The sequence below is a fragment of the Heliconius melpomene genome, chromosome 7, assembly GCF_056956725.1.
Source record: "Heliconius melpomene rosina isolate 202511_hmr_F chromosome 7, ASM5695672v1, whole genome shotgun sequence".
NCBI lineage: Eukaryota > Metazoa > Arthropoda > Insecta > Lepidoptera > Nymphalidae > Heliconius > Heliconius melpomene.
Window position 1 is genome coordinate 1,154,855 of NC_140395.1, and position 19,656 is coordinate 1,174,510.

At 35.8% G+C, this 19,656-nt stretch overlaps 9 protein-coding genes across 9 annotated transcripts; 5 read left to right on the forward strand and 4 right to left on the reverse strand.

Annotated features, from left to right (window-relative positions):
* Positions 1–835: 835 nt before the first annotated feature.
* Positions 836–1,844, forward strand: LOC146537182 (chorion class B protein Ld34-like). Its single transcript, XM_085188527.1, has 2 exons — positions 836–967; positions 1,168–1,844. Exons 1-2 carry the CDS (start codon positions 911–913, stop codon positions 1,777–1,779), a joined length of 669 nt encoding a protein of 222 aa, XP_085044653.1. The 5' UTR covers positions 836–910; the 3' UTR covers positions 1,780–1,844.
* A 1,942-nt stretch (positions 1,845–3,786) lies between these two features.
* On the reverse strand, positions 3,787–4,680 carry LOC146537183 (chorion class CB protein PC404-like). The gene is made up of 2 exons (XM_085188528.1): positions 4,525–4,680; positions 3,787–4,447 (listed from the first exon to the last, which is right to left on the reverse strand). Exons 1-2 carry the CDS (start codon positions 4,573–4,575, stop codon positions 3,839–3,841), a joined length of 660 nt encoding a protein of 219 aa, XP_085044654.1. The 5' UTR covers positions 4,576–4,680; the 3' UTR covers positions 3,787–3,838.
* An 81-nt stretch (positions 4,681–4,761) lies between these two features.
* LOC146537184 (chorion class A protein Ld12-like) lies at positions 4,762–5,453 on the forward strand. The gene is made up of 2 exons (XM_085188537.1): positions 4,762–4,911; positions 4,997–5,453. The coding sequence occupies exons 1-2, from the start codon at positions 4,858–4,860 to the stop codon at positions 5,399–5,401; spliced, it is 459 nt and encodes a 152-aa protein (XP_085044663.1). The 5' UTR covers positions 4,762–4,857; the 3' UTR covers positions 5,402–5,453.
* A 1,755-nt stretch (positions 5,454–7,208) lies between these two features.
* Positions 7,209–8,282, forward strand: LOC146537185 (chorion class CB protein PC404-like). Its single transcript, XM_085188535.1, has 2 exons — positions 7,209–7,325; positions 7,779–8,282. The coding sequence occupies exons 1-2, from the start codon at positions 7,278–7,280 to the stop codon at positions 8,217–8,219; spliced, it is 489 nt and encodes a 162-aa protein (XP_085044661.1). The 5' UTR covers positions 7,209–7,277; the 3' UTR covers positions 8,220–8,282.
* A 2,244-nt stretch (positions 8,283–10,526) lies between these two features.
* On the reverse strand, positions 10,527–11,433 carry LOC146537186 (chorion class A protein Ld12-like). The gene is made up of 2 exons (XM_085188533.1): positions 11,274–11,433; positions 10,527–10,941 (listed from the first exon to the last, which is right to left on the reverse strand). Exons 1-2 carry the CDS (start codon positions 11,403–11,405, stop codon positions 10,561–10,563), a joined length of 513 nt encoding a protein of 170 aa, XP_085044659.1. The 5' UTR covers positions 11,406–11,433; the 3' UTR covers positions 10,527–10,560.
* A 130-nt stretch (positions 11,434–11,563) lies between these two features.
* On the forward strand, positions 11,564–12,768 carry LOC146537187 (chorion class CB protein M5H4-like). Its single transcript, XM_085188532.1, has 2 exons — positions 11,564–11,720; positions 12,034–12,768. The coding sequence occupies exons 1-2, from the start codon at positions 11,673–11,675 to the stop codon at positions 12,553–12,555; spliced, it is 570 nt and encodes a 189-aa protein (XP_085044658.1). The 5' UTR covers positions 11,564–11,672; the 3' UTR covers positions 12,556–12,768.
* Positions 12,769–14,680: 1,912 nt separating this feature from the next.
* On the reverse strand, positions 14,681–15,716 carry LOC146537188 (chorion class B protein Ld34-like). Its single transcript, XM_085188531.1, has 2 exons — positions 15,561–15,716; positions 14,681–15,297 (listed from the first exon to the last, which is right to left on the reverse strand). The coding sequence occupies exons 1-2, from the start codon at positions 15,609–15,611 to the stop codon at positions 14,722–14,724; spliced, it is 627 nt and encodes a 208-aa protein (XP_085044657.1). The 5' UTR covers positions 15,612–15,716; the 3' UTR covers positions 14,681–14,721.
* A 1,847-nt stretch (positions 15,717–17,563) lies between these two features.
* Positions 17,564–18,382, reverse strand: LOC146537189 (chorion class A protein Ld19-like). Its single transcript, XM_085188536.1, has 2 exons — positions 18,227–18,382; positions 17,564–18,022 (listed from the first exon to the last, which is right to left on the reverse strand). The coding sequence occupies exons 1-2, from the start codon at positions 18,275–18,277 to the stop codon at positions 17,615–17,617; spliced, it is 459 nt and encodes a 152-aa protein (XP_085044662.1). The 5' UTR covers positions 18,278–18,382; the 3' UTR covers positions 17,564–17,614.
* Positions 18,383–18,473: 91 nt separating this feature from the next.
* LOC146537190 (chorion class B protein Ld34-like) lies at positions 18,474–19,395 on the forward strand. Its single transcript, XM_085188530.1, has 2 exons — positions 18,474–18,633; positions 18,742–19,395. The coding sequence occupies exons 1-2, from the start codon at positions 18,583–18,585 to the stop codon at positions 19,336–19,338; spliced, it is 648 nt and encodes a 215-aa protein (XP_085044656.1). The 5' UTR covers positions 18,474–18,582; the 3' UTR covers positions 19,339–19,395.
* The last annotated feature ends 261 nt before the right edge of the window (positions 19,396–19,656 follow it).

A 19,656-nucleotide genomic window follows, 5' to 3' on the forward strand; every position in this document is an offset into this window, starting at 1 on the left:
ATATTCTCCATGATAATTTAAAACAATCTGCTGAAAAAATGGGGTTAGGTCGGATTTTCAAGTTTCAACAAGACAATGACCCGAAGCATACAGCAAGGATAACTAAACAATATTTTGAAGATAACGAAGTGGATTTACTGGAATGGCCTTCAATGTCACCCGACCTTAACCCCATTGAACATTTATGGGATGAATTAGACCGCAGGATCCCTATTTCCAATAGACGCAACAGAAATTTGTTTAAAAATAAAATTCTTGAAACATGGTTGACTCATTCTTGAAACATGGTCAAAACACTACAAAATCTTGTAGAATCAATGCCTAGACGACTTAAAGCAGTTTTACATAATAAGGGCAGTCATACAAAATATTAAAAGATAAGATATTGATAAAGGCACAATTTTAAAAAATATAATTCAACAATTTCAACTAACTTTTGATATCCTAATTTAACAGTTTATTTACCGGAACTTATAGTTATAAAGTTATGATGGTTCTTTTATTTATTAAAATACTCAAAATAGATTATATTTTCATAAATAAATATTGACGCCAAGTTTTTATTTTGTTTTATTATAATTCTCTCCCATTTATTACATTATTGATCATTTCAACTAACTTTTGGAGGGCAGTGTAAATACTTTAACCTACATTAGGTACCTAAATATACTATACAGCTATAATTTCTTTACATAATCTTAAACATTTTGACATAATAATAACTTCACAAATAATTACCTAATTATGTTTAAAGTCTCGAGTAATGTAAGTTTGATAATTCTTTTATAATATTTTCATAATATATTGTAGTAATTTATGTTGACATTATGTTATAACTAATAAATATGAGTATATAAAGTGGTAAAAAACACCGACCATCATCATTCATTTATTTTATTTGAATTAAATCATGAACATGGTAGCAAAGGCAGTTCTCCTATTCTGTGCCCAAGCTCTTGTGATAAAGGTATTTTTTTCCAATTTTCTATTTTCTATTTTTTACAATTTTCTAACCTGGAGAAATTTACATGATTATTTATTAAAATACTTTTAATTTTTTCTTTCTTTCTATAACAAGAAATATATGTCATTAATTATTTTTGTATGAACTGCCTTTTAAATATAAAACAGACAAGCTTAAATTACTACTGTATTTTTTGTTTTTAGTGCATTTCTGGACAATGCCTTGGCTCCCCATACAACGCAGCGGCAAACAGCTTGGCTTGGGAAGCAGCTGCGGGCCCATACGGGGTGCCTGCAGCATGGAATGCTGCCCCTTGTGCAGCTGGCGCTCCTTTTGCTGGGCCTTGGGCCGCTGCTCCAATGGCTGGCTCTCCTTATGCTAACGCTGAATGGGCAGCCACTGGATACTCACCCGCTTCTCTCGCTGCTTCCAACGGTGGCGGTCTCGCTATAAGCAGTGCGTCACCTATCGCACCAACTGGCGTCGCCATGACATCTGAGAACGCTTACGAAGGTCCCCTCGCCGTGTCCGGAGCTCTCCCATTCCTGGGCGCCATAGCCCTAGAGGGTGCTCTGCCCACAACCGGCGCCGGTGCGGTTACCTACGGCTGCGGGAATGGTAACGTGGCCATGTTGAGCGAGGACCTTGCGCCCACCAGCTACAGTGCGCTCACGGGTGCGTACGGTTACGGGCCGGCCGCCGCCGCTGCAGAGTTAGGCTACGGATACGGCGCTCCTCTTGCCTATGATGCTGGTCTCGCAGGACCTGCTTATGGCGCTTTTGGCTATAGAGGATGTGGCTGCGGAGCTATTTAGAAAATTTCTTTATATGTATATAAAATATTAAATAAAAATGTTTATATTTTACACAGCAATGATATTATATATTCTTCCATTTATTTCCTTTTATCATATTTTATACAATGGTTCACAACTTCTATTAAGAAACTTGACGACTTGACGTTTGATATTACTTTCATAATCACCATCTAAGTATTGCAATTGTTTTATATCATAGTGTAGATGATTTCTTAAATACTCCGTGTCACATATTGAATTTTATAACAGGTAGATTATTTTATGATTCAAAGAGAAATGCATGCAAAACACGAGTTTTCCCCCTAGTGCGGAAGCTGTCAACGCTCAATCATAAATGAAGTATAATAAAGACAAATTTCCTTTACGTCTGTGAAGTTTTATATCAATGTAAATTTAAAAATATTTATTTATATCTATTTACCCAATCTTTCATTATACAATGTTGAAGGATAAGATGTCATTACATCTAGTAACGTTGTAGAAGTAGCGCAACGCAAATAACGTTGTGCGTTTAAACGTTCACAACGACTTAAGGTCGAAATCAGTCAAAATCATGAGGCCTATCATGGTACCATGGACCTTAAGTCTTAAGTACGCCGCAAACTCTGTGTTTCAACTCTAGTGCGGAAGTTGTTAACGCTCAAATGTGGACATATGACTGAATTCAACTTCAACCGAACATTTCAATTGACTTTAGTCCTGCGACCATAGGCGATATTGGAGCACACATAAAATTAATATACAATACGTTAAATGAGGAGGTTGAACCAGTGGCGTAGCTAGGGAGGTGCGAGTGGTGCGGTCGCACCGGGCATCAAAAGGAAAGGGGCATCAAAGTCGACGATTAATTTTTTTGAAAGGTAGCCAATGTCACATTTTAGTGTCTGACGCTTGATGTACGTGAGAGTAGAAGACACTTTGAATCTTTTTTTTTAGACCATTTTAAAGGTCATCAAGTCCTAAGCCGCACCAGGCAGCAAATACCCTAGCTACGCCACAGGGTTGAACAAAAGGTTGTCGCACTATTATGACGAACAGCATTCGAATTTTAAATATTTGTAGTGTATTCGAATTTTAAATATTTGTAGTGTATTTAAATATTTGTAGTGATTGCTATAAATTTCTAGAAGGATGTGTTTCCTCTGAAACCAAGAAACAGAACCCGGGACGAAGCCAGGTGTAATTATAACAAAACTACACAAGGCACTGTTGTCAAGTGGTTCCTGATCTAGACATTTACAACACATTAACCAAGCCCAATGGTTTCAATGAACTATGAAGCCGAAAAGGTGTCCACCGCCGTACAGGGAATTCTTGTTCGTTGAAACTTCTGCAAAAATGGTCCCGCACTGAGCATGTTAATGTAGATTATTGTTGCTTTTTACACCACGCCAACAAAAATAAGTATTGTATCATCTGTCGCATATTGTTTCCTTAGTAGGTATAAGACCCCCAAAATTAAAAGAAAAATCCACTTTATATCTTCTTTGTGTACCTTCTATAAAATTATTATTTGATATATAATTTGTACATTTCGATAAAATAATAAATTTGATGATGATGTTGTAGTTCACCCGGAACATAGGTAAATACCTAAGAACCATACGAACCATTAGTGTGAGCTAATGTTTGGATAATTCTTAAAAGCCTAACCTAAAAACTAAATAGTAGTAATCTAGAATGAGATCCTAGGACCCCTAGACCTACGTCATTTTAGCAAAGCTGAAATTTTGAGGATCAATAGTCTATTATGTAGTGTATTAGTGTATAGTAGTACGCTAACTTGAAAGTAGGGACCTTTTTGTAATTAACTTTACATTCTTTAGTTCTTCATAAAGATTAATGTTATAACAGACAGAGGGAACCCAATGTTAAGAGTCTTAATCTTAGACACTCTGTTCCCCACTTTCCGGGCAATTTCGAGATATTGCTTGTTGAGTTTCGGAATTCATAGCTGCACTTTAGTTTATAAAAATGAGGGCACGTAAAATAAAATATTAGGTATTTATTTACAACATATAGTTTAATTCATACTATTAAAGGAACTAGTATTTTCCTAAAATGCTCCGCAGCCACATCCTCTGTAACCATAGGCACCGTAAGCAGGTCCTGCAATACCAGCTTCATAAGCGAAAGGAGCACCATATCCATAGCTAAGCTCGGCGGCTGCAGTGGCCGGGCCGTAGCCGTAGGCGCCGGTGAGTGCATTGTAGGCAGCAGGGGCGAGGTCCTCGCTCAATATACCGACATTACCATTTCCACAACCGTAGGTAACTGCACCCGCGCCAGCTGTAGGTAAAGCACCTTCTAATGCTACAGCTCCTAAGAAAGGTAATGATCCAGCTACTGCTAATGGACCTTCGTAAGCATTTTCAGATGTCATGGCGACTCCAGTGGGTGCAATAGGGGAAGCACTGGTAATGGCTAAACCTCCTCCATTCGATGCAGCAAGACCGGCTGGTGAGTATCCAGCAGCGGCACACCATTCAGCGTTTGCATAAGGATAGGCGCCCATGGGGGCAGCAGCCCAAGATGCAGCTAAAGGTGCCCCAGCAGCGTTCCAGGCAGCTGGAGATCCACACGGGGCAGCGGCTGCTGCTGCTTCCCAAGCTAAACCATTAGCTGCAGCGTTGTAAGCTGAACCAAGACATTGTCCAGATATACACTAAAATATAAAACATAATATAGTTTTTAACTAACTATGTAAAGAAAGCTTCTTTTCTTTAAGACGGTTTATCTTACCTTAACTATTAATGCTTGAGCACAGAAAAATAGAACAGCCTGTGCTACCATTTTAAATACTTCAATTCAAGTTATTTTTAAATGTATGATAATATGCTACAGTTTTAAATGCTTTATATACTTATTTAATGTCTGATGCTTGCCTTATCACTCATTATGACAAAATTTATAATGTAACCTTAGCTTTGTTACATTTACAAAAAATATGTAATATTAAAAGAATTTCAAAAATAATTATGTCATTATGGTTACACAAAAAAAGTATCAGTGACATATTATAAATAGAATTGATTTCGAGGTCACCATCATCAATTTGCTTTACCTAGATCCAACATGTCTTCATTCACTTTCTTTTTATTGTGCGTCCAAATGTTGTGTTTGTTCCAGGTAATTTAATATGTTTTCTTATATTATTTATTTATCATAATATTTTTTTTATAATTATTTTTTAATAAATAATTTATTATTTCAGCACATAAATAGCCAATGCCTTAGTGCAGCTGGACCACTGGGTGCTGCTGGTTATTACGGGCCGCCCATGTCTCCAGCAGCAGCTGGCTTGGCGGCTCCTTACGGCTTGGGAGCAGGTCTGGCAGCCTCACCTTTTGGACTGGCACCCACTGCGGTCGAACTAGGAGCTCCTGGCCCCTACGGCATGGGTCCTGCCGCTATTGAACTAGCCGGTGCGTACGGTGGTGCGGGTATAGGTGACGTCGCTGTCGCAGGAGAGATGCCAGTCGCTGGTACCACGCTCGTTGCCGGACAAGTACCTATCCTCGGAGCTGTCCGTTTTGCTGGTGATCTTCCAGCGGCTGGTACCGTCTCTATTACCGGTAGCTGTGGATGTGGATGCGGAAATGCTGCTTATGCCTATTAATAATGTTTATTTGTAATATAGATAAGTTTTTAATAAAATAGTGACAGTAATAGTTCTTTGTTTTAATTTTTCATTTTTTTTTATTTCTGTTTCTTTTACCAAACATTTTTTTTAAATAAAATTATTGATAACCAAACCGAAAAAAAAAATAGTTTAATATTAAACTTATTTGTACAAACTTAAATAATAATAAAAATATAGAAAATTATATTTTAAATACTTCAAAGTATAGAAAATTGAAAAATAAGTAAGATTATTCATAACTATTCACTGACTCGAGGGTTTACCTCGATTATCATCAGATCCTGAATTGGTGACGTGTGTGACGATGTGAGCTACGTTGAAATTTCCCGCCACGTTCAAAAAACTTTTTCTTTTAGATCAAAGTGCTTAGAGGTGCTTTCCAAGAGGTGCGGCTTCAAATCCTGCTACGTACAAAATTTTACACGTTTTCTAAATAAGTATTTTTTTTTCCTAAGTGTGAAAAATAATATCAAATACTTTAAAAATGTCATGTCACGGGATGCCAAAGGGAACTTTTAGGACGGATGGAAGACGCATGGAACAAAATAATAATATAGAGTCACCAGATCACGTTTTTTATACTTATTAATATTATATTTAAGTAAAGTATTTATATTTACTAACGATACTTTAATCTTTAACTATGAAATAGAATGGTATGTATTTTTATGTCATTTATATATATATATATAATAAAATAATAAGAGATATCTGAAAGATGTGATGCCTCGTTATTACTCGAAATTAAAATATTAAACATTTCTTTTCCCCGAGTAAGAATTGAACCCATAACTTTTTAAGCACAATCTTTATCTTTAAATGCTCTAAAAATTAAACTTTTTCTTTGAAACGCTTACTGTCAACTTACGTCATTACAAAAAATATATGATTTAAAAGCTTATCTCTATATTTAACTCTTATCTTACTTTCAGACCAAGTTATTAATTAATTTACTTGTTTATCTACGCAAATAAATCTCGCTAATATAAACTGTATAATAATTAGTTTTAAATATATTGTCTTGTAGGAAGCAGCTTGGTTGGCTGGCTAAGGTTAGTCTTTCGACGTCTCTTTCCTATACTTTTTCCAAAAGAGATATTTACGATTCCAAGCAAATCTCATGCTCTCTACACCAATGTCCAGGATTTGTGGCTGATTTGTTAGCGGAAGTCAGGCTGTAGAATGACTTCCTGGAGGTCATTGGACCCTTGTGAGGCTCAAGAGTCGATTAAATTAATTATTATTCAAAAAATAATAATATAATACAGTTATGTAATTGTTTATATTATTTGTATTATTTTTATATGTAGTTTTAATATAATTTCACACTGTAACTCCAGCGATGTAGTCAGAGAAAAAGGAGCGCCAAACACTACGGCCTCTGCATACCTCTTTCGCCTCGCCTACTACACTAAACACTGTCATCAACCTCTTGAAATATAAACTCGGAGAGGTCCACATGCTTTTTATGTGACTTTCCTGCAGTATCTTTGATACTGCGTTTTCGATGGTTAACCGAGGTCTCCCTATCTTACCGCTCACTTTTCCTCCATAAAATAATTAAAACTTAAGCTTCCAGCTAGCAAGACACCAAATTTTAATTTTCATTGATTGCTGGAATTGTGTAATATTTTTGACATCAATTAGTCCGTGATAAAAATGAAGATATTATGACATTACTATCACAATACTTTTTCAAATTTTATTTCTTAATATTATTTTATGTGAAATATTGAAGCAAAAGCATTTTCACTTGTTATCAATCAATGGCACAATAGTTTATCGTTCTCTATATATACTTGCATTTTTTAAAAAAGGTATTCATTCCACAAGGTTTACTAAGTACATAAAGATGTTTTCAAATATAATAAGTGTTTTCGTATTTGCATTACTTACTAAGGTAAGGTTCACATTATTTTTTAAGCTGGTATAGTTTAAGCACTAGTTTCTCTCTGCTTATTCTGCTGTGTGCGGGATACAGCGTGAAGCTGATTTAATTTTGATTTTAATTTGCTAGTTACTGTCTATCGCACATAGCGTCCGTCGTGACGAGTAGGTTCGATCTCGAAAATCGGGCGGAGAGTAGAGAGTGCATTAGTCTTCTCGGCGTACCCGCTATATACTAGAAAATTCTTGAAGCTGAATTACGAAATTAGTCCTCACGAATTGTCTAATCATTATTAATATCTTGAATTGCTTTAATTTTTGGTGCAATTATATTATCATCGAGTTTCGGCAAATTTGTTTATTTTGTTATATAGAAAAAAAACGTCAAATGGATATTAGATGAGCATAGCTATACTTTTTGTTAATATATATTCAAAATAATCAATACCATAAACTAATTTTACAGGCTATTTCATCACAATGCATAGGAGCTGGATATTATGGCAACAATATAAACCCTGCAGCAGCAGGAGCGTACGCTAACAGCCTGGCATATGCGCCTTTGGCTGAAGTGCCAGAAATAGCTACGACATTCAATGGCGGTGGTCTCCAGGTAACAAGCTACTCACCTATCGCCCCTACTGGCATTACAGTACATTCAGACGACTTGCTAATTGAGGGGTCACTAGCTGTAAATGGGCAAATGCCGTTCTTAGGGGTGGTCGCCGTTGAGGGTCCTCTGGCAGCTATAGGCCAAGGTGCAGTCGCGTATGGATGCGGTAATGGCAACGTTGGTATCGTAAGTGAGGGCTTAGAGGGTGTCGCCCCCGAATATGCCAGCCTCGGTGTTGCTAACGCCTTGAATGGCATAGGTTGTGCCAGTAGTGGATACGCTCCACGTTATTAGTGTTTGAATGATGTTTAAATTGTTTTGTTTTGTTTTGTTTTATTAAATGTGTAATGTTTCCTATGTTTCGTTTTATTTTATCAATATTTATTTATCCTACATACTTACGTACATATTCAAGTTAATAAGTTAGTAAATTTATACAATAAATATATAATTCAATCATTCTTAAAAATTGTGAATTTGTTTGACTTTGATTTTCACATAAAAATATTTTTTTATTTCTAATTAAAATTTTACAAAAAATTAATAATAAATATAGAATATGTACTATTCATTTATTCTCGTGGAATAAGATTTTTTCTTTAATTTTGTTGTATTACCCTAATTGTAACTTGCAACTAAAACACAAAAAAAACACTATACTGCCTATATTATTTAAGCGTGTTCTATAAAATTAATAAAAAAATATATTCAGAAAAACAAAATAATTTCAATTTAAATCAATATGCAGCACAACTGCAGGCAACAGGACCGTAACCGTAAGGTGCTGCCATGCCATAACCAAAAACTGTGTCAGCATAATCACTAAGCGAAAGGAGCTGCCATTGCGTTATATGTGGTAGCAGCAAGATCCTCACTCATCATAGCTACATTTCTATTTCCACACCCATATGTCACTGCGCCAGCTCCAGGGGTTGGTAAAGCACCTTCTAAAGCTACTGCTCCAAGGAAAATGGAACCAGATTACGCGAGAGGACCATCAAAGGCGTATTCAGATATAATAGAGACACCAGTTGGGGCAATAGGTGAAGCGCTGGTAAATATTTTCAATTGGATATGAATAGCAACGGTAAAAATTCGTTATTTCCCAACCCGCGTTGTTTCGAAAATACTCTGCCTATACTCCTAAAGTACTCTTTGGCTATCAGTTACTTGGTAATTTTTGTTTTATTTAAGAAGTGCACCGAAAGCATGTAATTAAAATAATTATAATCGATACAGTATAAAAGAGACAATATTTTTAAAATGAAAGGACTTTTTTTTCTTTGTAATTGTGATATCTATAGAACCTTCTCACACGTTTTCAGGGATCTTTGTGTAAAACGTATAAATTATCCTATGAAAGAATTACGGAGTGGTAAGTTTAAGCCTGTTTCTGAATAATTAATATTTAACTGTATTCAAATCACACAGTTAAATAATTAATAATATCATCTCATCATACATCAAATTTTCAAAGATGTATTGAGACGTAACTGTCAATATGTTAATGTCCTTAAGTTTTTAGCTTAGCAATCTTTAGGATCTAAGTTATGGAACAGGCTTAATTAAGCAAGGAACATCTAATTGATTTTAACACTTTTCAGGCTTGGTGTTCTGAAAATTATATATCTGGTTTTTTGACTATTCTACAGTCAAGTTACAAAATAATGTCTTAGCTATTTCCAACTGAATATAATAAATCCATACTTATATTATAAATTCGAAAGTAACTCTATCTGTCTGTCTTTTACGCAATCCGGGCCAAACCGCTAATTTAATTGTAATAAAATACTTACTGTCGCTATGCGACCGTTGCTAAGCAACGATTTGCAAAGTTTGTTGTTAGAAAACGTCACCCAAAATGAGCTTGCTTAACGCATCTCTCTATTGAAAATTGTAAATAATTACATAAATATATTTAATAAATATTCTTATAGTTCAAGCGAGCGTAGCCGCGTCCGGGTCTACTAGTCATTTATATATATTAAAAAATGTGTAAAGAAGAGTCTTGACAGTGTGCTAATCCCCACTTTTCGACCAATTTTCGCATTCTTCTCTCCTCTATTATAGCATTATAGTTGTACAAAAAAGATACATAATTATAATTGTAATCTATGTGTTATTCTTTTGTATAAGCTATAAAACGTGAAAAGTCTCATCTGAATCCGTTCAGTAATTTCTAAATGAAAGTGTAACAAACATCCATCCTCACAAACGTTCTAATTTGTAATATTAGCAGGATTATTTTTATCTAAAAATATTTATATCATTATTAAGAATCTAACAAATATCACGTTCAGTTAACTCTCACTCGTCACCCGTCATGAACTTGACAATGACTTACTTTAAAACCTTACGTAATCAATGCTATGTATCTACGTGATGTACAGATGACATATTTTTAAGAGCATGAAAAAATACATCAAGTTTTTTTTTCTTTATTTACTTATAATATGTATTGCTAAATTGCGTAAGAAAAATAAGAATAATTATAAATTTAATTATATATCTACTTATCAGTAAGTGGGAATTGTAGCTCTTAAAAAACGTTTTTTTTTTTAGAAACACAAAACACAATATCAAAAAAAGTAAAAAAAAATGTCAGCTATGAACACATTTTATTATTCACATCATTTTAATAAATATAACCAGCATTGCCACATCCGCAACCGCAGCTGCCAGCAATGGAAACAGTTCCTGCAGCTGGCAGGTCACCAGCGAAGCGAACAGCTCCAAGAATTGGTACTTGTCCCGCTACTAGAGTGGTACCAGCGACTGGCATTTCACCTACTACTGCAACATCACCCACACCGGCTCCTCCATATGCGCCGATAATTTCAGCAGCAGGTGCATAAGCTCCCGGTGCGAGACCTGCACTTAGACCATAGGGACCAACTCCTGCAAGTCCTGGAGCCAGCGCTGCGGCTGGGGCTAAGGCAGCTGGAGCTAAACCAGCTCCGTATCCAAGGCCGTATGCGTTGGGTAATGCAGCGTTTAGGCATTGACTGTAGACATTCTGTATATAAAAATATAATATAATTAATAATACAATATTAGATCAATATTATATCGTTTTGTAGTGGCATAGACCCACAGGCTCTGACTGTAAACGCAAAGATTGTCAGTACGATGTCCACTCGGAACCGTGAATAATTTTTATTTGATCGTTCTTATACCTACAAGTACAGAGCACAGTGTTGAGTTTCGTGACTGCTATGACTTGAAAATTGTACGGATTATACGGGAAATGGAGTGTCTAAATACTAATTTTCCTCTACATACCCATAGAGGGTAAAGCTGAATAAACAAAATATATTTAAGGTAAAATATATTTTAATTTATACTTACATGGAAGAAAAGTGCTTGGAAGCAAACTAAAAGGAAAGTAAAGGAAGACATATTGGACTGTTTACTCTGTAGGTTATGATTTCCTGAAAAATATTTTATTCTTTTATACTGAAGCTTATCAACAAATTTCATGCAAACTTAATTTTAGCCAAGACTTGATCAAGAATTTTCAATATTACAATAAATAAGATAAGAAATGTCAGGTTTTATAATATTGACATCGTAACCTCGTAATATATGTAAGGCAACTGCGTTAAAAGCACGTACATGCTTACAAATACATTTTTAATTGCAGTAACTTTGTATTATTTTTATAGTATAAAAGTGAAATACTAAATTAATTTTCATAATTAAATCATAGCAAAACATTTATTCAATTATTTAAAAAAAATAATAAGAATGCAAGTCAAGGCAATTTTTATTTGCGTATGTGTGTTTTCTGTCCAGGTATATTCAAATTATCTTTGTTTTTCATTTTAAAGTTTATTTTACATATAGCATAAAAGTCAGTGAAAACCTAGAGTCAGGAGTCTTCGTTCTCTCTTTTCTTCCTCAAGACTATTTTGTGTTCCGGAAATTGAAGTCACTCTGGGTTTTGCCAGAGCATGGAAAATATAATACGATCGAATATAATACGATCATTCGCGTTGGAAACGAACTAACGACTAACTCTACTTCTGAATCTTATCATTTATTCTAAATCATAACTGCACCTATATCCTAAAATGATGCAGGATTCTTATTATATATCATTTTCCAGAACATAATTGCACAGTGTATCAGTGCTGCTGATAGCCTGGCTTGGGATGCAAACGCTGCTTACTTGGCAAATGGCCCATATCCTGGAGCTGGTTTACCTCCTTATGCTAATGGAGGTTTGTCACTGGCCACTCTCTCAGCGTCAAATGGTGGAGGTCTCGCTGTAACCAGTGCCTCACCTATCGCCCCAACTGGCGTAGCCATGACATCTGAAAACGCTTACGAAGGAGTTTTAGCCGTAACTGGAGCCCTTCCTTTCCTAGCTGCTGTATCACTTGAGGGAGTGTTGCCCACTGCAGGATCTGGAGCAGTTATGTATGGTTGCGGAAATGGTAATGTTGCTATGCTAAGTGAAGATGTTTTACCAAATAGTGCTTTTGCTACAGAGCTAAGCACTGGTGCTCTTGAACTTGGTTATAATCGATTTGCTGGACCTCTTGGTTTTGAAGCTGGCAACATGGGACCTGCGTATGGTTTCAATGCCGGTATGGGTTTTGGTTGTGGATGCAATGCTGCCATTTAGAAAATTTATTAAAATATTGTTATAATCCCATTTAATTTTAAAAAGCATTTATTTAATTTTATACAATTACGTTGTTTCGAGCTTCGGGACCATTTTTGTTTTTTTTTAATGTAAGTGTGTAGTGTTATTTTCTTATGTGTTAGCTAAGTAAACAATTGTAATGTTAGTTAAGTTTATTGGTTATTGTGTACGTTTGAATGTTTCTTCAATTTATAAACAAAACTTTTTTTAAAAAACAAACTATTCTTTCTCTTTATTTTTTACCCTTATAAATATAAAAGATGAGAATGCAATATCAAAACGATTTTTTAAATTACTTAATAATGATAAATGTTGTGCAAACCTCTCTATTAATTTATTAACTTATATATTATTAAACTAGCGACCCACTTGAACTACATAATTATTTATTTCTTTATCAGCATTTTTTTCGTTTTTTTTTAATGGAAAAAGGACAAGTCAAACGAGCGTTCGGGTCATCTGATGATGATCACCGCCGCCCACGACCCCGTGCAGCACCAAAGGAGCTACAGGAGCGTTGCCGGCCTTTGAGGTGGAGATAGACGCGCTTTTTGAAGGCACCCATATCGTACCGACCTGGAAACACTGCCGCGGGTAGACCATTCCACAGTTCGGTGGCGCGTGGAAGGAAATTTCTACGAAACCGCACAGTAGTGGAGTGCCACGCATCCAGATGGTGTGGATGATATTTAAGTTTGTGACGTGCTGTGCGGTTAGAAAATTCGGCGGCAGGTAACAGGTCAAACAGTTCTTCAGAACACTCACCATGATAAATGCGATAGAGAACGCACAGCGAGGAGACGTCTCTACGCGGAGCCAAAGTGTCAAGCCGTCGTGTCGTTTACTAATGATAATATCATGTTAAAAATAATATCTATACGTACCTTTTTTTTTTAACGTGAGGAAATCCTGTTACGGATACCGGCCCGAGTGGGGACTCGAGCGGGTTATGTGGGACTCGCGGACTTGGCAGATATAGGCCGTCCGCATACCCACTAAAACCTCACGGTGCTCCTCCTCGACCGCTACTGGCCGCGAGACACGGGGACGTGAGTCTTCCGCGAAACGCGGCGGCGGGAGCCTGCAAGGCACCTCACGGATGTCTATACCTACCTACCTATATCGAAAAGTAACATTTCGGCCAGTTCACAAAGTTTTAAGTTTGTCGAGCAGCGTAAAATGGTATAATATTTTTATTAATAACCGAATAAACTGAATAAATTAAAAGAAATATCCAATATTAAAAGTAAGCTTGACACAAAACAAAAGTGAGTTTTATGATTGTAAACAAACGTTGTGGGCGGCGGTGATCACCATCAGGTGACCCGAACGCTCGTTTGCCTTGTCCTTTTTCCATAAAAAAAAGTACAGACACATAGACAAAAATTTAAAAAAATATTGTTTGATTGTATAACTTTATGAAATACCAACAATAACATTTCTTGTTCTTATATGTCATCCCTGTACAGACACCCGTTACGATTTTATTATAGCTAAGTATAGATTGATATATTTAGATAATTGAAATATTTTATTATTTAAACTAATATAGTGTGTAATTGATGAAAGATTATTTTAAAAAAATAGTTATTTGTACAAATAAGTTATATAATAATAGTGACAGTAGATAGTAAAAATATATACATAATAATAAAAATTGTAATATAATATAATAATAATAATTGTAGAAAATATTTTAAATGCTTCAAGAAAATAGATAAACAATGAGTGAAATCATTGATACTTACATAATTATATATCTATTTTATTATTTAGAGCCCGTACCTAGTTTTTAAATTATTTTTACAGCTTTTCATCATCATTTTTAAATGCTATTTTTTTCTCAGTTGGCACCGATTTCAAAAATAACGGATTTTAAACGAAGGTTTGTAAAGCCCACGCATACAAAGTTGCGAGCGGTAACTAATATACAATAACATAAGAACTCCTCATACAGTGTTTTTATTATTCGACATCATCCACCTTCCATTCAAGGTCCACCCAGCCATCCTCATTTTAAAAATCATCACATTTCCAAGGCATAAAAATAACCAAAAATATTTTTATTTTATTTATTAACAAAAATCTTAGAATTAAAATACAACATCAATATATATTAAATTATATTATATGTATATTAAATTCTTAATACATTCCACATCCGTATCCTCCGTATCCGTAATAAGCTTGTGTTGCAGGACTCGTTTCATATATACCGGGAGAAGCATATCCGTATCCTAATTCCGGGCTATAATTATAACTACTGGCAACTCCGTTATAACCTGCAGCGATGTCTTCACTCAACATGGCAACATTGCCATTCCCACAGCGATACATAATTGAACCCGAGCCAGCAGTAGGTAATAATCCCTCTAAAGCTACAGCTCCCAAACAAGGTAAAGCACCAGCTACACCCAAGGCGCCTTCGTAAGCATTTTCTGATGTCATGGATACACCAGTTGGAGCAACTGGAGAGGCACTAGCTATAGCAAGGCCGCCGCCATAAGATGCTGTTAAGGAAGCTGGAGAGTATCCAGCCCATTCAGCTGTATATGACGAGGGTGATGTAGAAGGTGCCCATGACGCCGATAATGGGGCTGCATAAGAATTCCATGATGGAGAAGAATATGCGTTCGAAGCTGCGTCCCAAGCTATATTATTTGCAATACCCATAGCAGCATTGGGCATGCTGTATCCGGGAATACATTGACAGGAGATATACTGAAAATGAAAAAGAAATTAAAAAACTATGTTAAAGTATGTACAAAAAACTACAATCGCAAATGTCTCGAAAATTACCATATTATTTAGGTAGTTACATCGTTATATTGTTATGGCTAAACTATTGAATCAATTTTTATGACCTGGACTATTCCCTAAGTTGGATTAATTACCTATATCTCATTTAAATATGAAAGCATCACTTCAATATGAGGTTTTTCCAGAGACTCTTTTATTAAAAGCTGGTTAAAAATCGTGCTTACCTGTATCAGTATAAGCGCTTGCGCATAAAATACAACTATTTTTGAAGTCATTTCAGTGTTCTCTAATAAGATACTCTAAAAGAATGTAACAATTAATGTTTTTTATACTGTTTTATAGAATCCAACTTGATTCCAGATATCTTATCATTGTGTATGTACATCATTGTTACACATATAGTTTCAACTTTCACGTAATATTAGGTCACAATTCTACACTAGATAACGATTTTAGTGACGTCGACATTGAAATTATATTGACTATATACCTACTATTTTATAATAATTAAAGTTATTTAATAAAAACTGAAGCTAAGTACTTAAAATACCTGTAATTTGCCTAGGTACCTAATATCTACTTATATTATTTACCACTATCCATCCACTCTGGTATAGCTCAAAAACTGCTAACTAAACCGACCTGCTGCTACACCAATTTTGATAAAACTTGGACTGTTTTTAATGATCATGTCGATATGAATTTTGCTTTCCCTCTTATCAGAATTATTTTTGTGCCAGTTGAGCTACTAGCTAGAGAGGTGATAGATATACACATTTTCAAGATTTAAGCTAGTTCGTAGGTTATAGTTACAAATTACAGGAGAAATTGTTACCTAGACCTAGATTAACGAGAAGAATAATTATAAATTACATTTACTTATTGTTGTTGTTTTTTAATTCTGGCGATCCGAGCGTGTCAGTTCAGCACTTACTTCAGCAGTTACTTATGAATGGTTCTCTGTATGAAGTTACCCATTTGATGGTAGTGACTTTGACAGACTATAAAATTCAGATGATCTTCTATACTGATGTACATTAAAAGGTTTATACGAATGTCTACGGGCGAAAAGTTTTATAAGATCACTAATAAAATAAACAAACTTTTGTAATGTGCTTCAAACTTTAAGATATAGTGTCGCCCGTATCCATTATTTATTTTTTTTTTTTTACGTTCATCACTATTAAAAACTACTATGGATCATTATAAAATAGCAGATCGTTATCATCTGTTTGGCAGATTAAGCAGTAAATTGACCCTAAGAATTCAAAGCCATTCCGACTTTGGAAAAAAATATGCTTACATTAAGTATGTTTTCGTAAAGTTTTATCATTTTTATCTACCCTACCCTATCCCAACTTTCATAAAAACGGAGACGTACTCTACAGTAATATAAAAGCTAGTTCTTCTAAATAATAAACAATTAAAATATGGCCTTCTGTCTTTTGTCAAATTTGCATACAAGTATCATAAAATTCACTTCCATGCACAGTGTCTTCATCGAGATAAATATCGCAATGGACAAAAACTTTAATTAATAAATAAAAACTTGGTAACAAAATTTACACTTGTATAATTACATAAATAATATGAGATATCATGTGTGAATGTGAGATCTCATGTGTGGACGTGTGATTTCATGTGCGCGTTTGGTTATAAGAAAACTGATGAGCACCGACCGAAATTAAACAGGTCCCGATCGTTAATCCTAATTAACATTTATGCAGTCGGGGTTTTTGTTTTTTTAAATATTTTTTTATTTTTCACTTTTTTGTTAGGATTCATTATTGTAATGATAATCATGGTACACCTTTTCGAAATCCTCGTGTTGAGCTCTTGAATTTGATACCCAACTTGGGGTATTTGAAATAAAAAAATTTTTTTTCACTAAGTTCAATGGCGTCCCACAGCCGCCATAATGTTTTTTTTTTTTAACGTCACCTGTCTAAGAACACACAGTGTTCTGAAAATGATATGTTTAGTTTTTTCACTGTTCAGTAGTAAGTTATTACCAATTAAACCAATGTAGGTACTATTTTCGAAAAAGCATTAGGTATATGTATGTACAACTAGGTATGGTAAATCGTTTATATAGAATCTATTAAAAAGATAAAATTATTTTAGCCATGTTAATATTGATGTCTACGCTTTATTCTGTTCGATTAGGAAAATATTATTCTGTATTAAGGCGTAACTAGGACTGTAAATGTTATAATGATAGATAAAATAGTTATTTGAAATTTTTATTAGGTTTCTAAACAGATATTTGTAAACAAAATTAATAAACATAAGCAGGATTGCCACATCCGCATCCACAGCTACCGGTGATGGACACAGTGCCAGCGGCTGGTAAGTCACCGGCGAAGCGCACAGCGCCTAGAATGGGCACCTGTCCAGCGACTAGCGTGGTACCAGCGACCGGCATCTCACCAGTGACAACAACGTCACCGATTCCTGCGCCGCCGTACGCACCAGCTAGTTCAATAGCGGCCGGTGCCATGCCGTAGGGACCAGGGGCTCCCAGTTCAACTGTAGTGGGTGCTAGTCCAAAAGGTGAGGCTGCCAGACCTGCGCCTAAGCTGTAAGGAGCACCCAAACCAGCTACCGCAGCCGGAGACATGGCGGCGCCGTAATATGCAGCGGCACCTAGTGGTCCAGCTGCACCAAGACATTGGCTGTATATGCTCTGAAATATTTCAAGAATAAAAATATTTTATAATGCTATAAAGAAAGTTCTTCAACATTTAGTAAATTTAAATTCAAAATATTCTTTATTCAAATAGACTATTATAAGCACTTTTGAATCGTCGAGTGAACATATAAACAAAAAGCTACCACCGGTTCGGAAGGCAGTGGAAGCTTTATTCATTAATTTATTAGTTTATTATACCTGAATTAAGCATATTTGAATACAAAGAAAGAAGAAAGTGAAGGAAGACATGGTTGAACTTGTGTCGGTTGTTAATAGTACTTTAACCCAAAAATCATTCCAACTTATATCAATCTATTGCATTACTTGCGTAACCGATGAGACGTGTAAAACATAATAATCAACTTTAAATAAATTGTAAAACATTTTCACGATACATTGAGTAATTAAATATAGTTGTATAATACTTTCATATGCGACCAAATGTCGTCAATTATTGTGATAAGGTAACAGTTTTGTCACATCGCTGTATAAAAGCTTTCTAATTTGTGGCACATCACTACACAAGTTTTGAACATTCCTTCATCATCATCAATATGGCAGCAAAGGCTATTGTCCTCTTTTTTGCTCAAGCACTAGTAATTCAGGTGAATATTTATATTATTAAAAGTTAACAATCAATAAAACGTTCATTTTTTTAATATATATAAAAACGTATTTTAAGGAAAAATATATAATTATATTTTATATTGCAGTGCATATCTGCCCAATGTCTTGGCTCCGCATACAACGCTGCTGCTAATGGTTTGGCCTGGGAAGCTGCTGCAGGCCCATACGCTGCCCCTGCAGCATGGAATGCTGCTGCTTGCGCTGGACCTTGGGCTGCTGCATCGATGGCTGGCGCTCCTTTTGCCAACGCTGAATGGGCTGCAGCTGGTTACTCACCTGCCTCTCTCGCTGCTTCCAACGGCGGAGGTCTTACTGTCACCAGTGCCTCACCTATCGCTCCAACTGGCGTCGCCATGACATCCGAGAACGCTTACGAAGGTCCCCTCGCCGTTTCCGGAGCTTTACCGTTCTTGGGCGCTATTGCCCTGGAAGGAGCTCTTCCCACAGCAGGCGCAGGTGCGGTTACCTACGGCTGCGGGAATGGCAACGTGGCCATCTTGAACGAAGACCTCGCGCCCGCCGCATACAACACTCTCGCGGGCGCGTACGGCTACGGGCCGGCCGCCGCCACCGCCGCAGAGCTTGGCTACGGATACGGCGCTCCTCTCGCGTATGAGGCTGGTCTCGCAGGACCTGCTTACGGCGCTTTCGGTTACAGAGGATGTGGCTGTGGAGCTATTTGAAACATTTTTATGTTATATTGATTAATAAATACAATAAATTTTGTATAAATAATAAAACGCTGTTTTTGTAACAAACCATAAACTTGTAAAATATAATTTTAAAACTCCTAAAACGCGAAAGATAGAGTGGCGCAACTCAACGCCTCTTTTTGGCCAACAAGTTTGTTACAACGAAAATATTAAAAATTTCATTGAAATCAAACCCACAACCTGTCGCGTTTACAGTCGTACGCCTGTGCCCCTGTGGCACGACTCTCTTTGATTCTACCAAATGTTCCAATAAAACAAATTAGTAGGTAAGTAATTAATGTCATTTAT